At 52.9% G+C, this 23,118-nt stretch overlaps 1 protein-coding gene across 37 annotated transcripts in view; it reads left to right on the forward strand.

Moving 5' to 3' along the window:
• Positions 1-23,118, forward strand: part of RIMS1 (regulating synaptic membrane exocytosis 1) — a 286,098-nt gene that overhangs the window by 249,939 nt on the left and 13,041 nt on the right. For 23 of the 37 annotated variants that reach the window (XM_068168690.1, XM_068168691.1, XM_068168698.1 and 20 more), the window contains one exon: positions 1,189-1,421. The exons of 10 other annotated variants lie outside the window; for them this stretch is intronic. In XM_068168690.1, coding sequence (XP_068024791.1) covers positions 1,189-1,421 — 233 coding nt within the window. Of the gene's footprint in view, positions 1-1,188; positions 1,422-2,297; positions 2,375-11,669; positions 11,704-19,878; positions 20,049-20,232; positions 20,389-23,118 lie in introns of those variants that run through there. 4 more of the 37 variants (XM_068168728.1, XM_068168726.1, XM_068168724.1 and 1 more) reach the window with 4 other exon arrangements.

Consider the following 23,118-nt stretch of genomic DNA (forward strand, 5'->3'; position numbering starts at 1 on the left):
GGGGGCTGGAGACCCCCAGATAAGTATGCTAGCAGTGGGTCTAGCAATCAGCACTACCAGGGCATGGAATTTGCCACCTTCTAGACTGACTTGACATCTGCACCTGAAGGGAGCCAAGCTGCAGCTGAAATGGTTAAGTCTCTGCAGAGTTGTATCTGACATCCCATTGCCTCCAGAGCTTTGCTTGGCCACAGCAGTGCTAGGACTGTGTGTAAATGTCTGGTGTGTATCTGAGCTTGTTCTCTGTGTCACTGAATGCTTTCCCCAGCCTTGATGTGCAGCAACAGAGAAAGGAGCTGTGTAGAAACATTCAGAGGCAATGATACAGCTAAAGAAAATCAGTGATTCATCCTTCTGTCAGTTCTCCCTCAAAATGACTTTGCCTTCACCCTGTAGTGGTTGTGTTTACCCTTCAAGTAGTGAGAGACTGGAGACAAAGGGAAACCAACTGCATAATCTACTGTCTTGTTCTGTGGTGTGTCAGAATACAGAGGATACCTTCGTGTCTGTTGGGTCTTGAAGCTTGGGTGGACAGTGCCAGTAGGATCTGCCTGCTGAGCTGTCAACAGGGCAAGGGGCAATGCTTTGAAACTAGAGCAGGGTAGCTTTAGGTTGGACAGTAGGAGAAAAAATTCTTTACTATGAGGGTGGTGGGACACTGGCACAGGTTGCCCAGGGAGGTGATGGAGACCCCATCCCTGCAGACATTCAAGGTCAGGCTGGACAGAGCTCTGGGCAGTCTGATCGAGCTGGGGAGGTCCTTGCTTACTGCAGCAGGGTTGGACTAGGTGACCTTCAGAGGTCCCTTCCAACTCAGCACATCCTCTGACCCTGCACTCCTTGGCCCGTACTCGTTTTCTGTCATTAAATTGCTCTTGTTCTGTGTTCTGGGGATACAGACAGGGAGGTTCCACACGGCCTCTGAATGTTGCCTGGCTCTCCTTCCCCCACTGTGAAACACATAGGGCTGTGCCTATTACACCATTGTATCTCTTCCCCTCCAAGAGGTGAAGGACACTCTGCGAAGCACCCAATTAACCTTCATCAGCGACCTGAATGAACACAAATGTACCCAAATGGTTTTGCTTAACTAAGACAAACCCCAAACGAAACGAAACAAAGAAAGGTGCTTGGGAAGCGCTGTCTGGCAGCCGAATTAACCTGTTTGTTTTTACTTTGTAACTGTAGTACATTTACTCCTAAAATGCAAGGCAGACGGCTGGGGACTTCAGGGAGACTGACAAAGAGCACGAGTGTGAGCGGAGAGATGTATAAGCTGGAGCAGACTGACGGGAGCCAGTCGGACACGGCTGTCGGCATGCTGGGAACAGGTGGGAAGAAAAGGCGCTCCAGCCTGAGTGCCAAGGTGGTGGCCATAGTGTCTCGAAGGAGCAGAAGCACATCTCAGCTTAGCCAAACAGGTGAGTGGGACACAGCCTCCTGGGCAGCAGGGCTCTCGCCGCCCGTGGCCGACCCTGCCTGCCGCGGCGTGCGTGCGGACAGCGCTCCCGGAGGGGAGCATTGCCAGCCGGCAGCCCGCAGCCGAGCTGCTGCTTTCCTCTGCTCTCCAGCTGCAAGGAGCAATATCCACATGCCTTCTAGAATGTGTACCACGAGCACTTTCTGTCCTGACCAGTCATAAATGGGCTTATGATGTCTGTATTTCAAAGAGACCTACGTGGGTGCCACCTGCAGCGGGTAATGGTTTGGCTAAGGGAGGCTTTCTGTGCCCAGGAGATTTCAAGAGCCGAGTAGCTGAAATCTCAGGAGGTGAATGGCGGTGGGCAGTGGTTTGGCTAAGAGAAGCTTTCTGTGTGCTTAGGAAATTTTCTGAGCTGAGTAGCTGCAGTCGCAGGAGGTGAATGGCAGTTCTGTGGCTTGGGTAAAAGGCTGTACCTGCAGTGGCAAAAGAGACATGTTTTTAACCTACCTTTGATCTCACAGTCCGGGAGCAAATCTCTTCTGTTGTTGCTTTGGTTGGTTGGGGTTTTTATCCCCTTTAAACCCAGCACTGCAAATTGGGGTCAGTGGTTTCAGACAAATTAGAGGAGAGCATGATGCTTCCCTGGGAACAGCAGACCTCCAAGTCTTTACTGTGACTTCAGAAACCTTAAAAGCTTCCTATCTGCGTAGCCTGAAGGAGCAAAACAGACAGATACAAAGGCAGGGGGGAGTCAATGTTTTAAAGTCTCTGTCCTGCCTCCATTGAACCTCAGGGAAGAATTTTGCTCTTGCCTTCAGTGGGAGCAGGCCACGGCCCTAAGGGTTCTTTCTTACTAAAAGAAGGAAAAGAAAGAGGAAAAGCTTCAGCCTAGCAGAGGAGGCAGGCACAGTGCAGCAGTCCTCTCACACAGCCAGGGCACTGCCAGCCGAGGTAAGGAGCAATCTTCTCTCTATCATCAAGTAGCTCACCCTTTCCTGTTGCTTTCCTCCTTGTTGCCAGACAAGCAGTAGAAGTGATTCTCCCACAGCAGGAGGCTTGCTCAGGTCTGATAAGAAGCTTGGAATCCTCCTCTGCAGTGTTTGTTCATTCTGAAAAAGCAGGAAGTAAAAATACACAAATTGAAGTAATAATCTCTGCTTTTTGATTAACTGATCAAGGAATTCAGGAAGTGTATTGATCAATGAATTCAGGAAGTGTCTCAACATGCACCTGGAGCAAAAGACCTAAGCAGTAGGAGAGCTGAAGTCCAGAATGGTGGTTAGTGTTGTGTGGCTCAAGAATGCACTCAGCCTGGGCATGAGGCTGGAGCAGGGACAGCTCTGTGCACCAAGATGTGCTTATAGGGGCAGCAGAATCTATTCCATGCTCCTGAGGTAATAAAAAGTGGCATTGTAGCATAGGCAGGCTGGTGCTTTGCTCACTGTGAAGAATGTTGTAGGCATTGTACAGAAGTACTGTAGGTATTGTGCTGGAGCCAGGGCAGAGGAGGGCAAGGAAGCTGGGAAGGGCCTGGAGAAGCAATGTGCTGGAGAGAGGCTGAAGGAGCTGGGGATGGTTAGTGGGCAAGAGAGGAGGCTGAGGGGAGAGCTCCTGGCTGCCTGCAGCTCCCTGCAAGGAGGCTGTGCAGAGGCTGCTGCTGCTCTCTGCTCCCAGGGCATTAGTGAGAGAAGAAGAGGGCAGAGCCTCAAGCTGCCCCTGGGGAGGTTGAGAGTGGAGCTTAGGCACAAGAGTGCTCAGGGCTTGGGATGTGCTGGGCAGGGAGGTGGTGGAGTGCCCAGGGCTGGCTGTGTTTCTGGAGCCCTCCCAGGGTCACTTGGTGCAAATGTTAAAGCAACAGAAATCTTGCAAGGAATGGAGCATCTGAAGCTCTAAGGAAACTCCAACAGCAAACCCAGTCTGAGAAGCAGGCTGTGTATTGTTCATGATGGTAGAACAGAGCTGAGAGTGACCTTGGCTGTGCCTGACTGGGTCAAGCAGTGCTGTCCGTGGTGGGAGCAGAGCGAGTGTGCTGTGCCCTGGCAGGCACTTTGGGGTTGGTTAAAGGATGTCAGACATCAGTGAGCTTAATGCATTTTGAGAGCAATGTACACCTGGGGCTCGACAGGTTTGCCACAGAAAATCCACTGCTGGACACTGAAGAGTTATGCCCTGCAGCAGGGACTCCCTTTGCTTCCTTCCCCTACTGCACGAGAGGGGAGGGGAAACCTCCACAGGTCCAACTCACCTGAATGTCTCTTGCCTAAGGGAATAATATCTCTGCTCTTGAGAACTGAAACCAATATAAATGTTGCAGCTTTAGGTCCCTAATATTGCTTGTGTGAAAGTAACCTCCGCAGCAGCCAGATGCTGAGGGTTTCAAACTGGTGTGGAGGGTTATGGCCTCCCAAGAGCTGTGCTGCAGCTCTGCAGTAGCTGAAGGAATGCTGCATTCCAAAGGGAGTGTGAAAGAAGCAGGAAGTCCTCTGGGGCTTTGCCCTGAGCTGGTCACTCTGTTTGTTCTGTCCATGACCTGCATGATCCTCACCCAGGTACACATGACATGGCTGCTTGTCTGGAAACTCAGAACAGCAGAGCAAACACATCAGAACTAAACCAGGTGCTCAGCTGCTTCCTGTGGCACCTGGAGAGCTGAGGTTCTGATCTCCTCCTGCCTTTAGAACAGCCAAGTTAACTTTCTTCTTGGTCTTGATTTGGGGTCTGGCTCTTGGGCTCTGTTTGGGCTTGGGTTGTGTTTCATTTGGAGAATAAAGGCTGGGTTTAGCTTTTAGTAGGCAATGATTGCTTGTAGCATACTGCACAGGTCTGTTGCTATCAAAGCCAGAAGTGAAGTGCCTGAAACTGCTGCTGGGGGGCTGTGTAGCTGCTGCTCTGCAGAAACTGATTCCTTCTCAGCTGGGCAGGGAGGGGGTGTGTGAGCCTGTGCATGAGGATGTGGGCAGGGGCTTCCCTGCATGTGTGAAGCAGAGCCACTCTGTCAGACTTCAGGAGCAGTAATCACAGCACTCTGTGCAGCCCTTCCCAGTGCTGTGGGAAGATCTTTATTCTGTGTCTGTGCCTCAAGAGATCGTCGGAGAAAGAGATCATCTGGCAAGACCTTAGAGCAGCCTTCCAGTAGCTGAAGGGGACCTACAGGAAAGCCAGGAAGGGCTTTACAAGGGCTTGGAGTGATAGGGTGAGAGGGACTGAAGCTTGAAGAGGGCAGATTGAGACTGGAGAGGAGGAAGGAATCCTTGGCAGTGAGGGTGGTGAGACTCTGGCACAGGCTGCCCTGTTAGTAGCAGACAGGATGGGAAGCATGGAGATTACAGAGTCACAGATTGCAGTGGGCTGGAAGGGACCCTCAAAGGTCATCTTCTCCAACCCTCCTGCAGGCAGCAGGGACTCCTCCAGCTGGAGCAGGCTGCCCAGGGACACATCCAGGCTGATCCTGAATGTCTCCAGGGATAGGGCCTCAAGCACCTCCCTGGGCAGCCTGTGCCAGTGTCTCCCCAGCCTCCCTGTACAGAGATTCCTCCTGATGTCCAGCCTAACCCTGCCCTGCTCCAGTTCCAAACCACTGCCCCTCATCCCATCCCCAGAGGCCCTTCTGAACAGTCCTTCCCCAGCCTTCCTCTAGGTCCCCTTCAGCTATTGAAATGTAGCCATGAGGTCTCCTCAGAGCCTTCTCTCCAGACCCAGCAGACCCAATTCTCTGAGCCTCTCTTCACGGGGGAGGTGCTCCAGCCCTCCACCCCCAGGGCCATTAAACCCGAGGTGCCATGGCCACACTGAGCCCCTCCAGGAATGGTGACTCCACCACCCCCCTGGGCAGCCTCTTCCAGCAACTGTTAACCCTCTCAATGAAGAAATGTTTCCTAGCATCCTCATGGTAGAGGCTGACCCCCCCCTCACTCCAGCCTCCTTGGAGGTGGCTGTAGAAGGTGATTGAGGGTTGTCCCTTTGTGCAGCCTGACAGGAGTGTGGTGGTCCATCCCGAAGCTCTTTCCCATCCAGGCTGCTCTTTTTCACAGGCCATTGGAGCTTGCCTTGCGTAGGTGAGGTGGTCCCTGAGGACAGCAGCTCTGTTGCACAAAAAGCAGGCTGGAGGGAGATCGACTTTGGGATGGATTTCACTTTCAGCCAGTCTGAGAAAGCCTGCAGGGGAGCAGCAGGCATGCAGGGCTGCCTTGAGGATAGTGACAGGCTCTGGGCTCTAAACCTGGCACCTGGCAGCAAAGAGCAGCCCCCTAAACCCAGCACAAGCTTCATGCCAGCCCTGTGTGCACCCAAGTGCTTCTGCAGCAGGAGGAGGGGTGAAGAAAGGATGCAGAATGCTGTTAAACGCAGGGGCAAGGAGCTGGTTCCTGTTGTGAGAGGAACTCTTTGTTCTGGTGAGGATAGCTCATGCTTTGAAGCCATGGAGTGAGTGTAAGCATCTTCTCCTCTATTTACTGTGGCTGTCCAGCCAGGAATTCACTGCCTGTAACAGAAACATCACTCAGCTCCAGCTGCTCATCTTCCAGCACATTGCCTAATAAGGCCTCCTGCTTTCCAAGCCCTGCTGCTCTCATCACTTACTCTCACACATTCTCACTCTGCCTCCTGCCAGGTACTTGCTTGGCTTGCACTCAGAAGTCTTCCTGTGCTTTCCTAGCTGCAATTTCTCCCTCAGTTTGTCACAGCAACAGCATATCCAAAAGAACAGGAAAGGATCTTGATTCTTAGCTGAACTGTGACATACATGTCTTGAAGAATCACAGCCTGGGCTGGGCTGGAAGGGAGCTGCAGAGCTCAGCCCAAGGCCTCTGCACCCAGCAGGGACAGCCCCAACTCCAGCAGCTTGCCCACAGCCCTCTCCAGCCTCCCCTTCAACAGCTCCAGGCAGGGAGCCTCAACCACCTCCCTGGGCAGTGTACTATCAAGAGAACTGCAATGTCAAAATCTGTTCAGGAATGCAGCTTCTCTCTGCTGTTTGCCTTTGATCCTCATGGGTGTTGTACAGACAGAGCTGCTGGCACTGCCTGTGTGTCACTGCTCTGTGTTTGCAGAGGGTTGTTTGCTCTCCCACCTGATCCACGCTGTGCTCACCAGTTGTGCTTCATGCAGGTGCAAAGACAGGGCTGAAACAGTGTCAAATCTATGGCAGAAAGAGGAAGCAGAGCACTGCCCCAAAGGGGAAGAGCACAGCTCTGCTGCCTTCCTGTTACACATGTCTGCACAAGCAGCAGGCTGCAGGAGAGTCTCAACACCAGCCACTGACCTCACTGCACTGTGTGTGCCTCTTGCCTCAGCACTTCCACAGCCTGTGGCTTTCTGGAGCCTCTGGCATTTTGGAGAAGGCTGCAGAGTACCTGCAGGGGAACAGTGCTCTCCTGTGCCACTTGTAGAAGAACCAAGTCCCACCAGAGGCCAGTGCCTGCAGGGATCCTGCAGGAAGGCTGCAGAGAGACCCTTCCTGAGGGTGTCTGAGCCAGGCCAGGGGGGAATGGTTTGGAGCTGAGGCAGAGCAGGGTTAGAGTGGAGCTGAGGAAGAAGTTCTTCAGTACCAGGGTGGTGAGACTCTGGCACAGGCTGCCCAGGGAGGCTGTGGCTGCCTCCTGCCTGGTGGTGTTCAAGGCCAGGCTGGATGAGGCCTTGAGCAGCTGAGTCCAGCTGAGAGTTGTCCCTGGGCATGGCAGGGGGTTGGAGCAGATGAGCTCTGAGATCCCTTCCCACCTGAGCCGTTCTGTGACTCTCTGCTTCTGTTCTGTGTTTCTTTCAAGTCCTGTGGCTTGTTTTTGGTAGTCCTGACACTTTCTTTCCCTCCCAAAGCAGTCTTCCTCCACTAAGCTAAGCTGTGATGTCATTTGAAAGAGGGAGCCTGCTGAGCATGGAACAGCTCATCCCACTCCTGAGCATTGATTTGGGAGCTCCTTCAAACCCAGCCAGAGCTGCAGGATTCCCTTCTCAGGGTTGTTCCAAGTGTCTGGCTGGGGCACAACTGACTTGTCATAGACCACCTTCTGCTCAAGGGGTCCTCAAAACTCTCCTGCTGTGACCATTTCTTGTTGGATTTCAAGATTGTCACTCCCTGGCTTTTCCCTTGGTACTGTCAGTAGGTGTAACACAGAATTCCAGACAGAGGCTGCCAAAGTGTTTCATAGAGTCACAGAATGGTAGGAGTTGGAGGGGACCTCTGGAGATCATCCTGTCCAGCCCCCCTGCCAGGGCAGGGTCAGCCAGGGCAGGGTCAGCCAGGGCAGGTCTTGCTTTGCAGGGAGCTGTAGCAGCGAGCTGCTGCTCTCCTGGGAAGCTGTGGGTGCCTGGCACCCCCAGCAGCAGAGTTCTGTGTGATGGACATTTGAGCAGCCAGAGTTGCCCACCCCTTCCTGCCTAGGGCCTGCAAAGTGCAAGGTCTGATACTGCTGAAGGAGGGAACCAAGGCACAGGAATCTGTATGAGAAGGCCATGTGAGAGACCAGCCCTGCACTGGCAGGCCACAGGAGTTGGTCTTGGCCTGTTTGGAGGTGTCCCTGCTCGCTGCAGGGGGTTGGACCCTTCCACCCCAACCCATTCCATTCCATGTCTGGCAGTGGATCTGGTAAGCAGGGCTGTTGTCCCATCCAGTGCTGACTTTGTTTCCAAGAAAAGCAGCAGCAGCCCAATGTAGACTGAGTGCCAAAGGAATTTGTCTCTGATTGTGTAACATTCATTGCCCAGAGTCCTCTCCACGCTTGAGATGGCAGGGAATTAACAGAAGGAATAAGCCCCTTGACAAGGCTTAAAATAGAGCAATGAGAGAAGAGATGAGAAGGAACACAGCATGGTGCTTGTTTGTCCAGCCCTGCTTCCTGCCAGCCAGCCTGAAGCACAGAGAGGAGAGAAGAGAAGAGATTGAGAACCCAAGGAGTGCTGGCTTGTTCTCAGCAGAGTTGAGCTCTTTGGTCACATCTCCTTGCACTTCACTGAAAGGCCTCTCAAAGCCTGGCCCAGGCTGCCCAGGGGGGTGGCTGAATCCCCATCCCTGGAGGTGTTTAAAGAGGCAGAGCTGTGGTGCTGAGGGATGTGGATTGGCACCAGCCTGGGCAGAGGTGGAGAAGGGTTGGGTGATGCCGTGGTACTGGGTGATGCTGTGACTCTTAAAGGTCTTTTCCAACAGCAGTGATTCTGTGACTGTGTTCTGTGGTTCAGATGCATGTCATGGAAGTGAGAGCTCTGTGCACCTGAGTGACAGCCATCAAAACCTACCAGCTGTGAGTGCTCTTGAAGGAAACCAGTCAGAGAGCAGAGAGAATGCAGCACAGGTCTGAGTTTGGACAGGCTTTTGACTTTGCTTTCTTTTCCTTCTGCATGCACCTGTGTTGCCAGGGTGTACATGAAAGTGTCACTGAGTTTTACCCACCCTGTCAGACTAGCAGGTTTGTGGCAGCTGCTAAATTCTCTTCTGAGTGCCAAGAATATACAGACAAAGGAAAAATAAATGAATAATAACCCCCCCCACAATAAAAGGGGGAAGGAAGAAAAAGGGGAAGGGGGAGGAGAGAGAAAAGTGGAGAAAAAAGGGAAAGAGAAGAAGCAGGAGAAATGCCAGGAAGTGATAGGTGTTGGGATCTGGAAGTCTCTGGCATGTTGTCCCAGTGCCAGCCCTGTCTGGCACAGCTGGCAGGTGCTTACAGTTCTGTTGGTGCCTCCCAGCTTGGCCTTCGCTCCCCCCTTCAGGCTGCTGGTCACACAGCCCCCAGGAGCACACAGGCAGTGGGAGCTCTGAGGCCTGTCCCAGGCGGTGTTGCTTGCCCTGGCAGGGTTGGCTGCTCGGTTGTTCGGTGTGGGTCAGCCTGGGTGAGGCAGGAGGATGCTGTGCAGCACTGGATGGCTGTTCCCTGTTGGAGAGTCACTTTCCTTAGCTCAGCAAACAGCACTCTCTGCCTTTCCATACCCCCAGGGCTCTGCTGGGAGGTTCCTCCCTGCACTTGGGTTTGCCATAACTCGACAACCTGTTCAGATTTTCCAGCTGAATTCTGCTTAATTGCAGCTTCACAGCCATCAGAGCTGCAAAGAACCGAGGCAGCCGACCACAGGATTTGTTTCAGCAGCCTGCTGTGTGCTCATCCCCCTCAGTGACCTGAGGATTGCTTTGCATTACTCTGTAGGAGTCCTTGATGCTCACAGGCAGACACTCACATGTCATTTACTTCCTTTGCCCATGAAGTCATTTCTCATGTTGCAGAGATTCAGTTGGTGGTGTCTGGTGGCTCCCAAGCCTGGCTTTGCAGGGAGCTGTAGCTGCTCTCCTGGGAAGCTGTGGGTGCCTGGCACCCCCAGCAGCAGTGTTCTGTGTGATGGACATTTGAGCAGCCAGAGTTGCCCACCCCTTCCTGCCTAGGGCCTGCAAAGTGCAAGGTCTGATACTGCTGAAGGAGGGAACCAAGGCACAGGAATCTGTATGAGAAGGCCATGTGAGAGACCAGCCCTGCACTGGCAGGCCACAGGAGTTGGTCTTGGTCTGTTTGGAGGTGTCCCTGCTCGCTGCAGGGGGTTGGACAAGATCACAAAGTCACTGAGTGCTAGGAGCTGGAAAAGGCCTCCAGAGATCATCCAGTCCAACCCCTGCCAGAGCAGGACCACCTGGGGCAGGTCACACTGGAGCACATCTGGGTGGCTGCCTTCCAGCCCATTCTGTGATGCTGTGACCTGGTGCTGGCTGTGTCTGCTGCTGGCAGAAGGAGCAGCACAGGCACAGCTCCTCCCTGGGGAGGGAGGAGAATCTTTACCTGTTGATGTCTTGATTAATACTGTGCTTTGGTACTCTTGTATTGATCTTATTTTTCATATATAATGGCAAAGAGGCTGCTGCTCAAGGGGCAAAACCACATTTGGGAGTGGTCTGAAGTTGAGGCAGAGCAGGGTTGGACTGGAGCTGAGGAAGAAGTTCTTCAGTAGGAGGAGGGCACAGGCTGCCCAGGGAGGCTGTGGATCTCTCCTCTCTGGGGGTGTTTAAGGCCAGGCTGAGGCCAGGCTGAGGCCTTGAGCAGCTGAGTCCAGCTCAGAGGTGTCCCTGCCCGTGGTGGGGAGGTTGGAGGAGATGAGCTCTAAAGTCCCTTTGCACCTGAGCCATTCCATGGTTCCATGAACATGAGCTTAAGTGAAAAGTGAGGCAAATCAGATCATGGAATCATAGCACCTTAGAACCACAGAATCATAGCCTGGTGTGGGCTGAAAGGGACCTCCAGAGGTCATCTCTTCCATCCAGCTGCATCAGTGGTGCCATAAGGAGAGCTGGGTGATGTCAGCTTAGTGTGGCAGGTACAATGTTGGACTCGATGTTCTGGGAGGTCCTGGATGACCTCTCTTGATTCTGTGGCATCTCTTGACTTTCTTCTCCCCCCTTCTCTGTGTCTGCTCACACAGTGCTCCTCAGCCCGGGGCTGGCAGTGCTTAGAGGCTGTGCTCTGTGTTCCGTAAGCAAAGTGTGAGTGGAGCGGAGCCGCAGGGCTGAGCCGTGCGCCTCGGTGCTTTGCGTCACAGCGTCCCTCCTGCACTCAGAGACCTTCCCACGGGCCTGCTGGCCAGCATTTAGCACACAGAGGCCATTCCTCTCTAGGCACAAAGGCTTCTCTTTGCTGATGGGCTGTGCTTGTTTCCAAGAGCTCCCCTGGAGAGGCTGCTGTTCACAAAGCCCACTGCCTGCCACCACCAGACTCCCCTTGGTTCCAAGGCTTGGGAGTGTGGTAGGAACCAGTCAGACTGTTCTGCAGGACACGAGGAGGAGCTGCTGCAGAGTGGGGGTTTGCTTTCTGCCGGCTGTCCAAAGCTTTCCGCCCTGCTGAGGATTGCTGCAGCACTATGGCGAGCGTCGTGCGGTCCCAGCCGCAGCAAGAGCTGCTGTGGCTGCTCTATAAACATGCACTGTTGGACTTGGCTTTGTAGTGCAAGTGATTTTATGTGCTCTTAATTTGTGTTCTGGCTTTTATAGCTGATGTCAGACCCCTGCACAGTAGCAGTGGCTCTCTGTTCCTGGCGTGGCTGGCAGCCGTTGGCCTTAAAGCGCTTCCCGAGGGAACGGTAAGTCCTGGTGCATGGAGGAGCCAGTTCCAGGACTGGAAGTGACCTGCTGAGAACCTCACAGTCTGCAGAGGAGCCAAAGCTTCCTGAAAAGCCTTCAGATGTAAACCAGACTGAAAACAACACCTGTGGCTGTTTAGAGTCCCTGGGAACGCCTTGTAAGAGAGAATCTCCTAACTAAGAGAGTGCCCAGAGCGCTGTGACCACAGCTGTGTGCAGCTGGAGCCAGGGCTGCTGTGGTAAGGAAAACCCCCCTGGAACCTTCAGCATCCATGTGTGGAGCTGTGCACCTCAAACACGTTTAGCAACGCTCACAGTGCAAAGCAGGGCAGTGTCAGCTCCCTTGAGATGGAAGTTCATGTCTGTGAGCTGCGATGCCTGCAGCACCTGGCAGCAGGACTCACCTCTGTGCCGCTGGGCCATGCAAACCTTCGTCCCTGGCTTCCTTAAGCATCCTTGTTTCTCATGACCTTCTGCTGAGAGTGCTTCTCTTTGGGGGATCTCAATGGAATACTCTGCCAGGAGGGTCTTGCTTTAAAGGTTTATACAGCAGATTGTCCTCTGTGGTATAAAAATGAGCTGAAGGAGCCTGTGGTGGTGTCTGATGACCTGGCACACTTTGGGTGTTACTCTGAAGGGGTTGTTGACCACAAGTCAAAGCAGATTCCAGCTGCCCAGGAGGAGAAACTTCTTTGGGGTGAGGGTGAGGGAGGCCTGGAGCAGGCTGCCCAGAGAGGTTGTGGAGTCTCCTGCTCTGGAGCCTTTCCAACCCCCCCTGGCTGCATTGCTGTGTGGCCTGCCCTGGGTGCTGCTGCTCTGGCAGGGGCTGCACTGGATGCTCTCTGCAGCTCCCTCCCAGCCTCTGATGTACAGTGGTACTATGATGCTGTGAAGTCAGAAAGTAACTGTAAGGATCTCTCAAATCTTGTCATGTGGTGAGCATGGAGAAAGGCACAAAACAAGTGAGCAGCTCATGAACTCAGTGTAAACAATAACAAATGGATCCACCCAGCACTGGGTGTCTCTCCTTCCATCCTGCTGACCTTCCTGTCAGCTCATGCTGGTACTCGAGGATGCAGCCTGGCAGCGTTTGTCCTTCTGTGTGGTGGCTCAGTGCTGGGGTCGCTGTGAGAAGCTCTTTGGATGCTCTTGGCCAGATTTGCTCTCAAAATAACTGCTTAGCACTGTCACAGGAGCTCTACAAACTCCCTGAAAACATTGTGGTTACCTGCCCTGCTCAGCAGGGAGATGGCACAGTGAGAGATCCCTGGAGGGTTTGGCAGAGAGCAGCCCCAAGGAGAAGGAGCTGGGAGTGCTGGGGGGCAGCAAGGTCTGCATGGGGCAGCAATGTGCCCTGGGGGGCAAGAAGGCCAAGGGGGTCCTGGGGGCATTCAGAGGAGTGTGGCCAGCAGAGCCAGGGAGGTTCTGCTCCCCCTCTGCTCTGCCCTGCTCAGACCTCACCTGGAATATTGCATCCAGCTCTGGGCTGCCCAGCTCAGGAGGGACAGGGATCTGCTGGAGAGAGCTCAAGGGAGGCTGCAAGGCTGCTGAAGGGACTGCAGCACTGCCTGGGGAGGAGAGGCTGAGAGCCCTGGGGCTGTGCAGTCTGCAGAGGAGAAGGCTGGGAGGGATCTGATCAATGGCTATCAATAGCTGAGGGCTGGGGGGCAGGAGGCAGGGGACAGGCTCTGCTCAGCTGCACCCTGGGATAGGACAAGGAGCAGTGGATGGAAACTGCAGCCCAGGAGGTTGCAGCTCAACACATATGTATGTTCTCTTTGGAAACTCTCATCCCAGTGCCAGGAACGTGTACTTAATAACACATTGTTATTTGAAGGCTCTGAAACAGTTCTTATTACAACTCTGGACATCACTTACGCTTATCCAAAGTCACTTCTGGTTTGTGTCTTATTCTGGCAGTAGTTCTATCATTTAACTTATGACTCACAGAATTGTCAGGGTTGGAAAGGACCATCCAGCTCCAGCCCCCTGCCATGGGGACACCTCACACCACAGCAGGCTGCTCACAGCCACCTCCAGCCTGGCTGCAAACACCTCCAGGCAGGAGGCTTCCACCACCTCCCTGGGCAGCCTGGGCCAGGCTCTCACCACCCTCCTGGGGAACAACTTCTTCCTCACAGCCATCTCAATCTCCCCACTTCCAGTTTTGCTCCAAGGAGCTTCCCAGGCAGTTTCTTTTCTGCTATTTTCATGCTCTTGAGGTTGTCTTTCATTATGATTCTGTTAGAAACTGCCTACCCCTCAGCTGTTTTCTCATGACCATCCACTCCTCTCTTGCTCAGCAGGGTGGCAGAACAGTTTGAGATGCTTGAGCCAGAATTTCTGCACATTTGGTGCTTGCTGTTCCCTTCCCATATCCCACCATGGTCAATGTGTCCTGCTCGTGGAGGTCTAAACTCTGAGGCAGTCTGGAAGCTAAAGTAGCCAAAGTGCACTCCTCCTGCAAGAGCTTTGCTTAAGAGCAGAGCAAGGCTGTGTTCTGATCTCCATCCTTACCCTGTGATTTTGATTCCTACTGGGTACAAGTGTTTTCTTTCCATGCTGACTTTGTGCTCAAGCCTCATTTTGGCCCTGCCTTCCCTGCATAGAATTTGCAGTCCTATTCCTGCCTGCTGTTTAAGTGGCCACTGCTATCTGTTTAGCCATCTGTGCTCAGTAGCAGCTAACCTCTCACACCCAGAAAGAAGCACTCTCATTAATGACCACAGTAATCCTCAGCAGCAAATGGAGCCTCATCTGCCAGCCCCCAGGAAAAAACCAAACTCAAAACCCAGCTGAAATCCTTCATGTGACTGCAGATGATAGGAGATTAGTGCCTCTGCTGCAGCAAGCCTGACCTTCAGAGCAGCAGCTCTGCCAGATTCAAGCACCATGCTGCAGTCCCACCAGGAAAGGCAGCTCTGCTTCACTTCTGTAGCTTGTGGTCTTGATCCATCAGCTAACAGACACTGAAATCCCTTCAGGGATGTGCTGGTGCTAGGCTGGAGTTACTCTGTGCTGAGGTAGAGACTGAACTCACTCTAAAGGGCAAGGTTCTGTTGAACCGAGGGGAAGCCCAGGAGGGTGGAAATAAGGTTTGCTTATTAATGTCTTCATCTTGTGCCAGGGACTTGGTCATCTTTTGATGCTACCTGCAAGGAAGTGTGGGGTGTGAACTCTCTGCCTCAGACTTTTGATGCTACCTGCAAGGAAGTGTGGGGTGTGAACTCTCTGCTTCAGACTTTTGATGCTACCTGCAAGGAAGTGTGGGGTATGAACTCTCTGCTTCAGACTTTTGATGCTACCTGCAAGGAAGTGTGGGGTGTGAAATCTCTGCTTCAGACTTTTGATGCTACCTGCAAGGAAGTGTGGGGTGTGAACTCTCTGCTTCAGACTCAGAGTTGCTGCTTGGTTCCTGCAGGCTGTGCTGTTTGTTTGTGTGATCTGGCTACGACAGTTTCCCTTCCTCCTGAGCTGCTGCCTTTCCTGCTGCCCCTTCCCACTGTCCCTGGTGCCAATGTTCCCTGCAGCTGCTGGTTTCCAGTTTGCTTTCCAATGCTTGTCAGCAGTGACAGTGCCTTCTGCAAAGCAGAAAGAAAATGTGATGCTTAGTCTCAGCCTCTGCTTTTGGATGGTATAGAAAGAGGGAGAATGGCCTCTGAAATCGCCTGGAAGTAATGTGATTAGCTTCATACTGTGCTGCAGGGTCCTTTGTGGGCATAGGTGGAGCTGCATTTACAGGTATGGCTTAAATTCATGGCGAGCACTTGAGCACCAAACTTTCTCTGCAGCCCTGCCTCAAAACCTCTGGTTTGAGTAACCCTGTGTGGGGGCAGAGCAGCTGGGAAGTGTTTTCAGTGCAGAAATAGCTGGAAGCTTGGGAGGGAGCTGTTGTTTTCCTCTAGAGATAGGCTGTATCAGTACCATTTCATTCTCTCTTCTCCCCCTCTCCCTGCCCTGTGTTTGAAGGAGCTCTGGAACTGGCTGGCCACCGGCTGGCTGCTTCTGTTTGCTGGCTCTAACGGAGAGGCTCTCAGTGCTGCTCTGCAATGCGTGGTGAACTCTCCCTGGTGCTTCCATTTTTCTTAGGGTTTTATCATGTTTGAAACAGATCAATTATAGCTCAAATCTCTTATGAAAGCAGCCAGCAGACACCCTGCAGAAGTCTTGCTCTGTAATAAAACTCCAGTACCAAGCGCCAAAGGAAACACAGAACCTGTGCTGAGGCCCCTCCTGCCTGCTGTCTTTTGGTTGTTGTCTCACCTCCTCTGCCTTCCAGACCGGCAGGAGCTCCCTCACTGAGCCAGGTTTGCAGCTGAGAAAGGGAAATGAGGAGTGGGCAGCCACAGGGATTGCAAACCTCACCTGGATTCACTTTCCTTAGGGAGAGGCAAGGTGCTGCAGAGATTGCTGCCTGCTCACATCCCTCCCAGTCTTGCTCAGGAATCAAAGCAGCAGCTCTTGGTGCTGCTCTGCTGTCTGTCTGTCTGTCTGCAGCACAGTGGAACCTTTTCCTGTCTTGTCAGCAGAGCTGATGCTTGATAATGGACATTAACCAGCACCACTGGATGCAAAGCTTAGGAATTCATAGTGGGGTCATGCCAGAGCAGTCATTTGGGGAGCTTGGCTGAAGCCTCTGTCTCTAAACTGAGTCTCTGTGTACAGTTGTCCACTTCCACTGATATAAACACCCAGGGAACAATTACATCCTACAGCTATGCAGTGTTTATCCAGCACAGGTCACTGCCCAGCTCTGGAGGTGCTTTTGCATACTGCCTGCTGCAGCTGATACAAACCAGCTTGGACCCAGGCAGCTGGTTTCCAAGGGGAGCACTCAGTGGCTGCTTCACCCACTGCTTACCTGCCTGAGCTACTACTGGCAACAAACAGCTGGTTGAAAAGAGAACATTTGCACTATGAGCACCAGAAAGCAGATTTGAACTCTGGCTGACCACAAAAGAAGCTTCTCCTGAGGTTTTCAGCCTCCCTCCTGGCAGCTGGGACCTGGGCTGACCTCAGATGTGAGAGGGAGGTTGGGGCTTGACATAGTCACACCTGAAATAAAATCCAAACCCAAAGCACACCTTGGCACTAGGTACTGTGGCTGAAGAAGAGCCTTCCAGCCCGAGGCATTCTACTCAACATGAGGAGGAGCTTCTCTGCTGTGAGGGTGCTGGAGGCCTGGAGCAGGCTGCCCAGAGAGGCTGTGGAGTCTCCTGCCCTGGAGACCTTGAAAATCTGCCTGGAGATGTTTCTGTGTGGCCTGCCCCAGGTGACCCTGCTCTGGCAGAGGAGTTGGACTCGATGATCTCTAGAGGTGCTCCTAACTAACTCCTAACACTCTGTGATTCTAAGGGCATGCTTGGGTTCTATTCAGTCCCTGAACCCTGAGTGGGATCACTGATGGTGACACAAGGTGCAGAATTGCCAGCAAGGCTGCAGACCCAACAGACACTTTTGTGTTGGGGAAGTTTGTTGTAGGCTGGGCAGCTTTGGAGGCTGCCTTGAGAAACGTCCTCTGCAGGCAGCCAGAGGCTGATATTTCAGGGTGCAGAGGAGCTGGAAGTCAATCTTCCTGCTGTGGTGGAGGAGCCAGCCAAGCTTTTCTTCAGCCTTTTTGTCCCAGATCCAGCAGAGCTCCTTGAGCAGCTGTAATCCTGGAGAGGGGAACTGATCAATTGATCATCCAAATACAGAAGCTAAGGAATGCCTTTCCCTGGTACTAGGAGAAAGAGCACAAAGGGGGAGAGGCTGTGACTGAGATTTGGGGTTCTGAGTCTGTGACCCTTGGCTCGTGCTGCAGGCATGCCTCAGGAGGGTGACATTAGCAGCTACCAAGGGCAGTGCTTCATTCCTGCCATGGCATTGTGCTGATCTGTGGAGGAGAAACCTTACCATTTACCATCACCCTCTCTCTGATCTCCTGAGCATCATTCCTGTGTGCTTAGTGCAGAGCAGCGGGAGACAAATAACTCCAGCTGCTGTACTCTGCAGGGCATCTCTGCCTGTGCAGCCACAAGAGGTGGTCCTTCCTGCAGAGGTGCAGCATGCACCTCTCTGCCTGTGGCCTCCCCTCCCAGGGGAGGTTTAGGCTGGATGATAGGAAGAAATTCTTCAGAGAGACAGAGCTTGGCCCTTGGGATGTGCTGCCCAGGGAGGTGGTGGAGTCACCATCACTGGAGGTGTTTAGGAAGAGCCTGGCTGAGGCACTTGGTGCCATGGTGTTGGGTGAGAGGTTGGACTGGATGATCTCAAAGGTCTTTCCCAACCTATTCTATTCTATTCTATTCTATTCTATTCTATTCTATTCTATTCTATTCTAGTCTAGTCTAGTCTAGTCTAGTCTAGTCTAGTCTAGTCTATCCTATCCTATCCTATCCTATCCTATCCTATCCTATCCTATCCTATCCTATGCAGGGGGGTTTGGCTTTGTGAGCCACCTGCACAGTGTTTGTTGTGTGCTTGTGAGCTGAAATGCATCACACAACCTGGGTCACGTTCCTCAGGAATCATTTCACAGTGCTTTTGAATCACAGATTCATAGAATGGTCTAGGTTGGAAGGGACCTTGAAGATGATCCAGTTCCAACCCCCCTGCCATGGGTAACACAGTCAGACCTTCACCATACCTTGAAGATCCACTGGAGAGAAATTCATGTCATGATTTGTTTCTCTTTCTGCTCCTCATTTATCATTCTTTTTGCAATAGTTTTCTCCTCTGTGCTTGACAAAGGCTGAGTCATTTCCTTTCTCCTTTCCATCTTGGATTAACCTCTTTGCTCTCTGAGACCTCCCTCTCTACAGCTCCCTCAGGGGAGGCTGTAGTGAGGTGGGGCTGGTCTCTTCTCCCTGGTTTCAAGTGATAAGAGAAGAGGAGATGGCCTCAAGTTGCAGCAGGGGAGCTTTAGGTTGGATATTAGGAAAAATGTCTCTGCTGTGAGAGTGGTCAGGGCCTGGCACAGGCTGCCCAGGGAGGTGGGGGAGTGCCCATCCCTGGAGGTGTTCAAGAATGTGTTGCTCTGGCACTTTGGGATGTGATTTAGTGGCCATGGAGATGCTGGGTGGATGTTGGACTGGATGATCTTAGAGGTCTCTTCTGGTTCTGTATCCAGCTGTCCAGGGTCAGTACCTTCTTCCTTGGTGAAGGAGAGTCAGGGAAAGCACTTTGGCCCTGGCAGTGCTCGAATGCCAGGCTGGCAAAGCTGTGTTAAACCAATTGAGTCTTAACCAAGTGCAGGAGGAAAGTCTCTTGCCCTTTGAGAGGAGAGGATCAGAGAGCTGCCTGCTGTGACAGGGCAGCAGGCATGGCAGTCTCTGTTTCCTCACAGGGAAGTGCAGAGGTGACAAATGAATGAAGTGGTGAAGGGCTGTTCCCAAAAGGCAGCTGGGAGGCTCTGGTGTACTCAGATTCCTTTAAGACACTAAGCATGCATGTGCCCTGGGGGCCAAGGTGGCCAAGGGCATCCTGGGGTGGATTAGAAGGGCTGTGGTCCAGGGAGGTTCTCCTGCCCCTCTGCTCTGCCCTGCTGAGGCCACATCTGGAAGATTGTGTCCAGTTCTGGGCACTCAGGTCAAGAAGGACCTCAGGGAGATGCTTGAGAGAGTCCATCCCAGAGGCACAGAGCTGCTGCAGGCAGTGGGACATCTCCCTGTGAGGCCAGGCTGAGGCAGCTGGGGCTTGGAGCTTGGAGCAGAGGAGCCTGAGGGCTGCCCTCATGGCTGGGGATAAAGATGTGCAGGGCTGGAGCCAGGCTCTGCTCAGGGATGTCCAAGGACAGCACAAGGGGCACTGGGGGCAAGCTGGAGCAGAGGAGCTGCCACAGGGACAGGAGGGAAACCTTTGTCCCTGTGAGAGCGCAGAGCCCTGGAGCAGGCTGCCCAGAGAGGTTGTGGAGTCTGCTCTGGAGCCTTCTCAACCCCCCTGGATGTGTTCTGGGTGCCCTGCCCTGGGTGCCCTGCCCTGGCAGGGGCTGGACTGGATGACCTCTGGAGCTCCCTTCCAACCCCTACCATTCTGTGAGCATCATGAAGAGGTTTGTGCCACGTGTCTGTGCTATGTGTCTGATGCTACCTTGCTGCTTGCTCACTCCTGCGGCCCCTCAGGTGGTTCTGTACCAACATTCACACAGAGTGAGCCCAAGTCACCAGGACAGAGCTATTTGTTGCTGGGTTTATCTGACTCTTCTCATCCAGTCCTGAGCAACAGCCTCAAGAAAAGGTTGCCAAGAATATTTTGTGCTCTCCTCTGCTTGCACATCCCTAGCAGATATGCTGCTGCCTGACCCTGTTAACCTCCTGGCAATACATCATGAAGTTCTAGCTGGCAGGTAGTTCAAGACTTCTTGTATTGTTTTTTTGACTGCAAGGCCCTGTAATGTAATCAGAGTTGTGAAAGGAACTTGTGAGTGAAGCAACTTGATCATTCCTCACGGTGCTGAGTGCCAAGTGGCTACAGGAGGAGGAGGAGAGGCACCGCCAGGACCCCAGAGGTTTATTCTACCCAGAAACAGCCTGAGCTGTTTAGAGGTGAAGCTGCTTGCTAAGGATTGTGTCGTAGCTGGTGTTTAACCTTGCTTAGAGCAGAGGTAAGAACTCCCCTGTCTCTGTGTTTCTGTGCTGAGCCTCCTCCTTGCTCTGCTTTAGCCGCGTGTGTCAGCCTGGGGCTCAGACTTTGCGCTGCTGCAGTCCCCGAGCCAAAGCCTGGCTCAGTGTCACACTCCCCGGGGCTGGTGCACTGGGAATGGTCTCTGAGGGCAGCTTGGTGACGTTCTAGAAGGGCAATCTCACACCCATCTGGGAGGCAGTGGTACAAAGGGAGCTTGAAAGTCGCAGCCAGAGCAAATCAGAGGTACAGCACGTTCAGATGGACTCACAGGATGCTGATTGTTGCGAGGACAAGGAGGGGACTCTCGCTGGAGCTGTGAGGTGTGTGCTGTGCTGTTCAGTTAGGGTTGAGCTGGAGCTCAGAAGCTGTTGGGGTGTGCAAAAAGGCCTGGGACACCATTTTCCTAGCAGTTGCTCTGGTGCTGGGAGTTCTGCCACTGCTTCAGCAGGAAGGGTTTTACAGAAGTCACTGAGAGAAGCAGAGCTTTGCTTTGCCATTCTGGAGCTGCTTCTCGGGACACTCTTTGAAGAGACATTGACTAAGGGTTTGTGTTACTCCTCCTGCTGAGCCATCTCCTAAACCGTTGTCTTTTAGTGCCCATACTGCCATTTTTAGTAACAAATTGATCTGTCTGTGGTTGCAAAGACTCTGAGCTAAAAACAGTCTGAAATTTGCTAACTTGCTAATGGCTGCCTAGAACCTAAAACAAAAGGCATCCTGCAGTCACTTAAGGACCTCTTAAAGCAAGGATATGTTGGTTTAGTCTATCTGAAGAGTCTCCTCTGCTTTCTTCTGCATTGTGAGTTTGCTCTCCCTTCTGGCATTAGCTGTGTCCCTTCCCCCCTGTCCCTGGGCAAACGCTGCCTCTGTCCCCCGTGTAGGTTGGGCACTAAGGGCTGCCTGGTGTGAGGCGATGCTGCAGCACAGGGCTGTGGCTGGCTGTAAGAATGTGCTTGGTGAAGTGCAAACAGCTCTGCTGAGCTGCTTAGTTGCCTCTGCCAGCAGTACATGAGAAATGCTACCAGCTGTTTACACAGCAAATGATGTGCTGGAAGGATGATTTTGCTGTGCTGGGGATGGGGATTGGCTGGGACTGGCTTCAAGAAGCGAGGAGCCAGGTGTGTGTGCCTGCTGCCAGCCCCACTGGCGTGGGCTGCTGCTCTGCAGCTCTTGGCCTGCGTGCGCAGAAGGTGGTGAAGCTGCTGCTCTGTGCTGTGTGCTTAGTGCCATCCCAGCAGTACAAGCTCCTCACCATGTACCAGCACTGGTGGCCTCCTTGCAGCTGACAGGCTGTGGCTCGTTTCGCCTTAGTGCAAGGGTGGGGGCAGCACCATGGCCAGAAGAGTCCTTGGACCAAACATGTTGTTATTTTCAGCAGTCATCACTGAGCTCCTGACCAAACACCCTTGCTGCTCCCTGAGGGACATGTGTGCTGGTCAGACAAAGGCTTGCTTCCCTGGCATGGGAAAATCACACCTGCCTGGGTGTGCTCCTGTGCAGCCTGCCCTGGGAGGCCCTGCTCAGGATGCTCTCTGGAGGTCTCTTCCAACCAACCCCTAACGTTCTGGGGTTGGGTTTAGTTTTCTTTCTCTCCCCAGGATGTGTATTCTTAAGGAGATACAAAGCAGTTGCTCCAAGTTCTGAGGCCATTGGCAGGTAGCAAACAGTGGCCCAGTTTTCAGGTCCTTGTTTGCTGTGGGTTTGAGCAGGGACCTTAAGCAGTTCCTACCATTTGCTGTCGAAATGCTGCTTCAGCTTCGCCGAAGTCAAGCTGCCGGGTAAGGAAAGTTGCTTTCCTTGGCAGTCTAAGTGCAAGCTGTTAAGAGCCTGGGTCTGTAAGCTTGGGTTTTCAATGAACACCACAGCCAAAGGCTGAGGTTCTGCGGAGCCTTGACTAAAAGGCCATCAAAGCCTTACAAACCCCCGGAGCAGTGCTGCGTGAGGTCTCCTTTTGTCAGGATCGAGGCTTGATGTTCCTTTGTCCCCAAACCCCCTCTGTCTGTGGGGGACTAATGGCATCAGCTGTAAATGAAAACATCTCTGGGGAGTGAAATCAGCTTGCCAGCCCATCTGCTGACTTCATAGGCACGGGGTGGGCTTTCTCCAGCCTCCGGACAAGCAGATCCAGCAGGATCAATGGTGCCAGCTGGACAAGGAGGATACTCTTCCTCGAGGGTTTGGGATAAATACTGCTTGTGGATCTGTTTTAATGAGTAGAAGCGGGGAGGAGTACAAAGTGGTTTGGATTTGGGTTTAAACCTGGGGATGCAACAGCACAGGAGACAAAAAGCATTCTCCTTTCCTTGAATATGGTTGGAGGAAACATTGAGGAGGTCATCACTGCAATGTCTCAGGTATCTGTGTGTAAACAGCAGGATATATCCAGGAGGCTGTAGCAGAAACTACCCTGGAGTATTGCAGGGTATAAAGTCCAGGAAACATTTGTGTTTAAATGGCATCTCCTTGGCTCTTCTTCTCCTGCCCACAGCCCCTCTGTTCTTTCCATCCTTGCAATCCACTGCTGAGTTAATCTGAGAGAGGGACACGTGGAAAAACCACAGCAAACCAAGCCCCAAATGCTGTTTGGGTGATTCTTTTCTTCCTGTGTTTCATGACTGTAAGCCCAGGAGCACTCTGTCAATCCAAGTGTAAATAGATGGTGTTGCTGCTGAATGGCGCTGAGGAGCGGGATGCTGCGGAGCTGCTCGCTCAGCAGGCGCCAAGCAGCTAAACCGGAGGGCGTAAAATCCCATCAGGAGGGACCAGAAGGAAATGTGCCCCTTGGCTTCTTGTCTCTGTAGTTCTTGGGACTGAGCATCACCCTTACTAGTCCAGCTGGCATGAGCTTGTTGGTGCCTTGCACAGCTGGGGTGCAAACCAGCGCTCTGCTCCCAGTCCTGCCAGGCGTCAGCTTGGATCCTTGTAGGCTCTCTTTGGGGATGTGACTTTGCTTGATACCGTGGATGCTTTGCCCTTGAGCCATGCCATGGAGGGTCAGTGCTCTTCTTATCCCTTCCAGGAGTGGAGTTAGCAGTGGTCTATGCTGTATT

Source organism: Melanerpes formicivorus, unplaced genomic scaffold (genome assembly GCF_026170545.1).
Source record: "Melanerpes formicivorus ecotype bairdi unplaced genomic scaffold, bMelFor1.0.p_v2 SCAF_155, whole genome shotgun sequence".
NCBI classification, from domain to species: domain Eukaryota; kingdom Metazoa; phylum Chordata; class Aves; order Piciformes; family Picidae; genus Melanerpes; species Melanerpes formicivorus.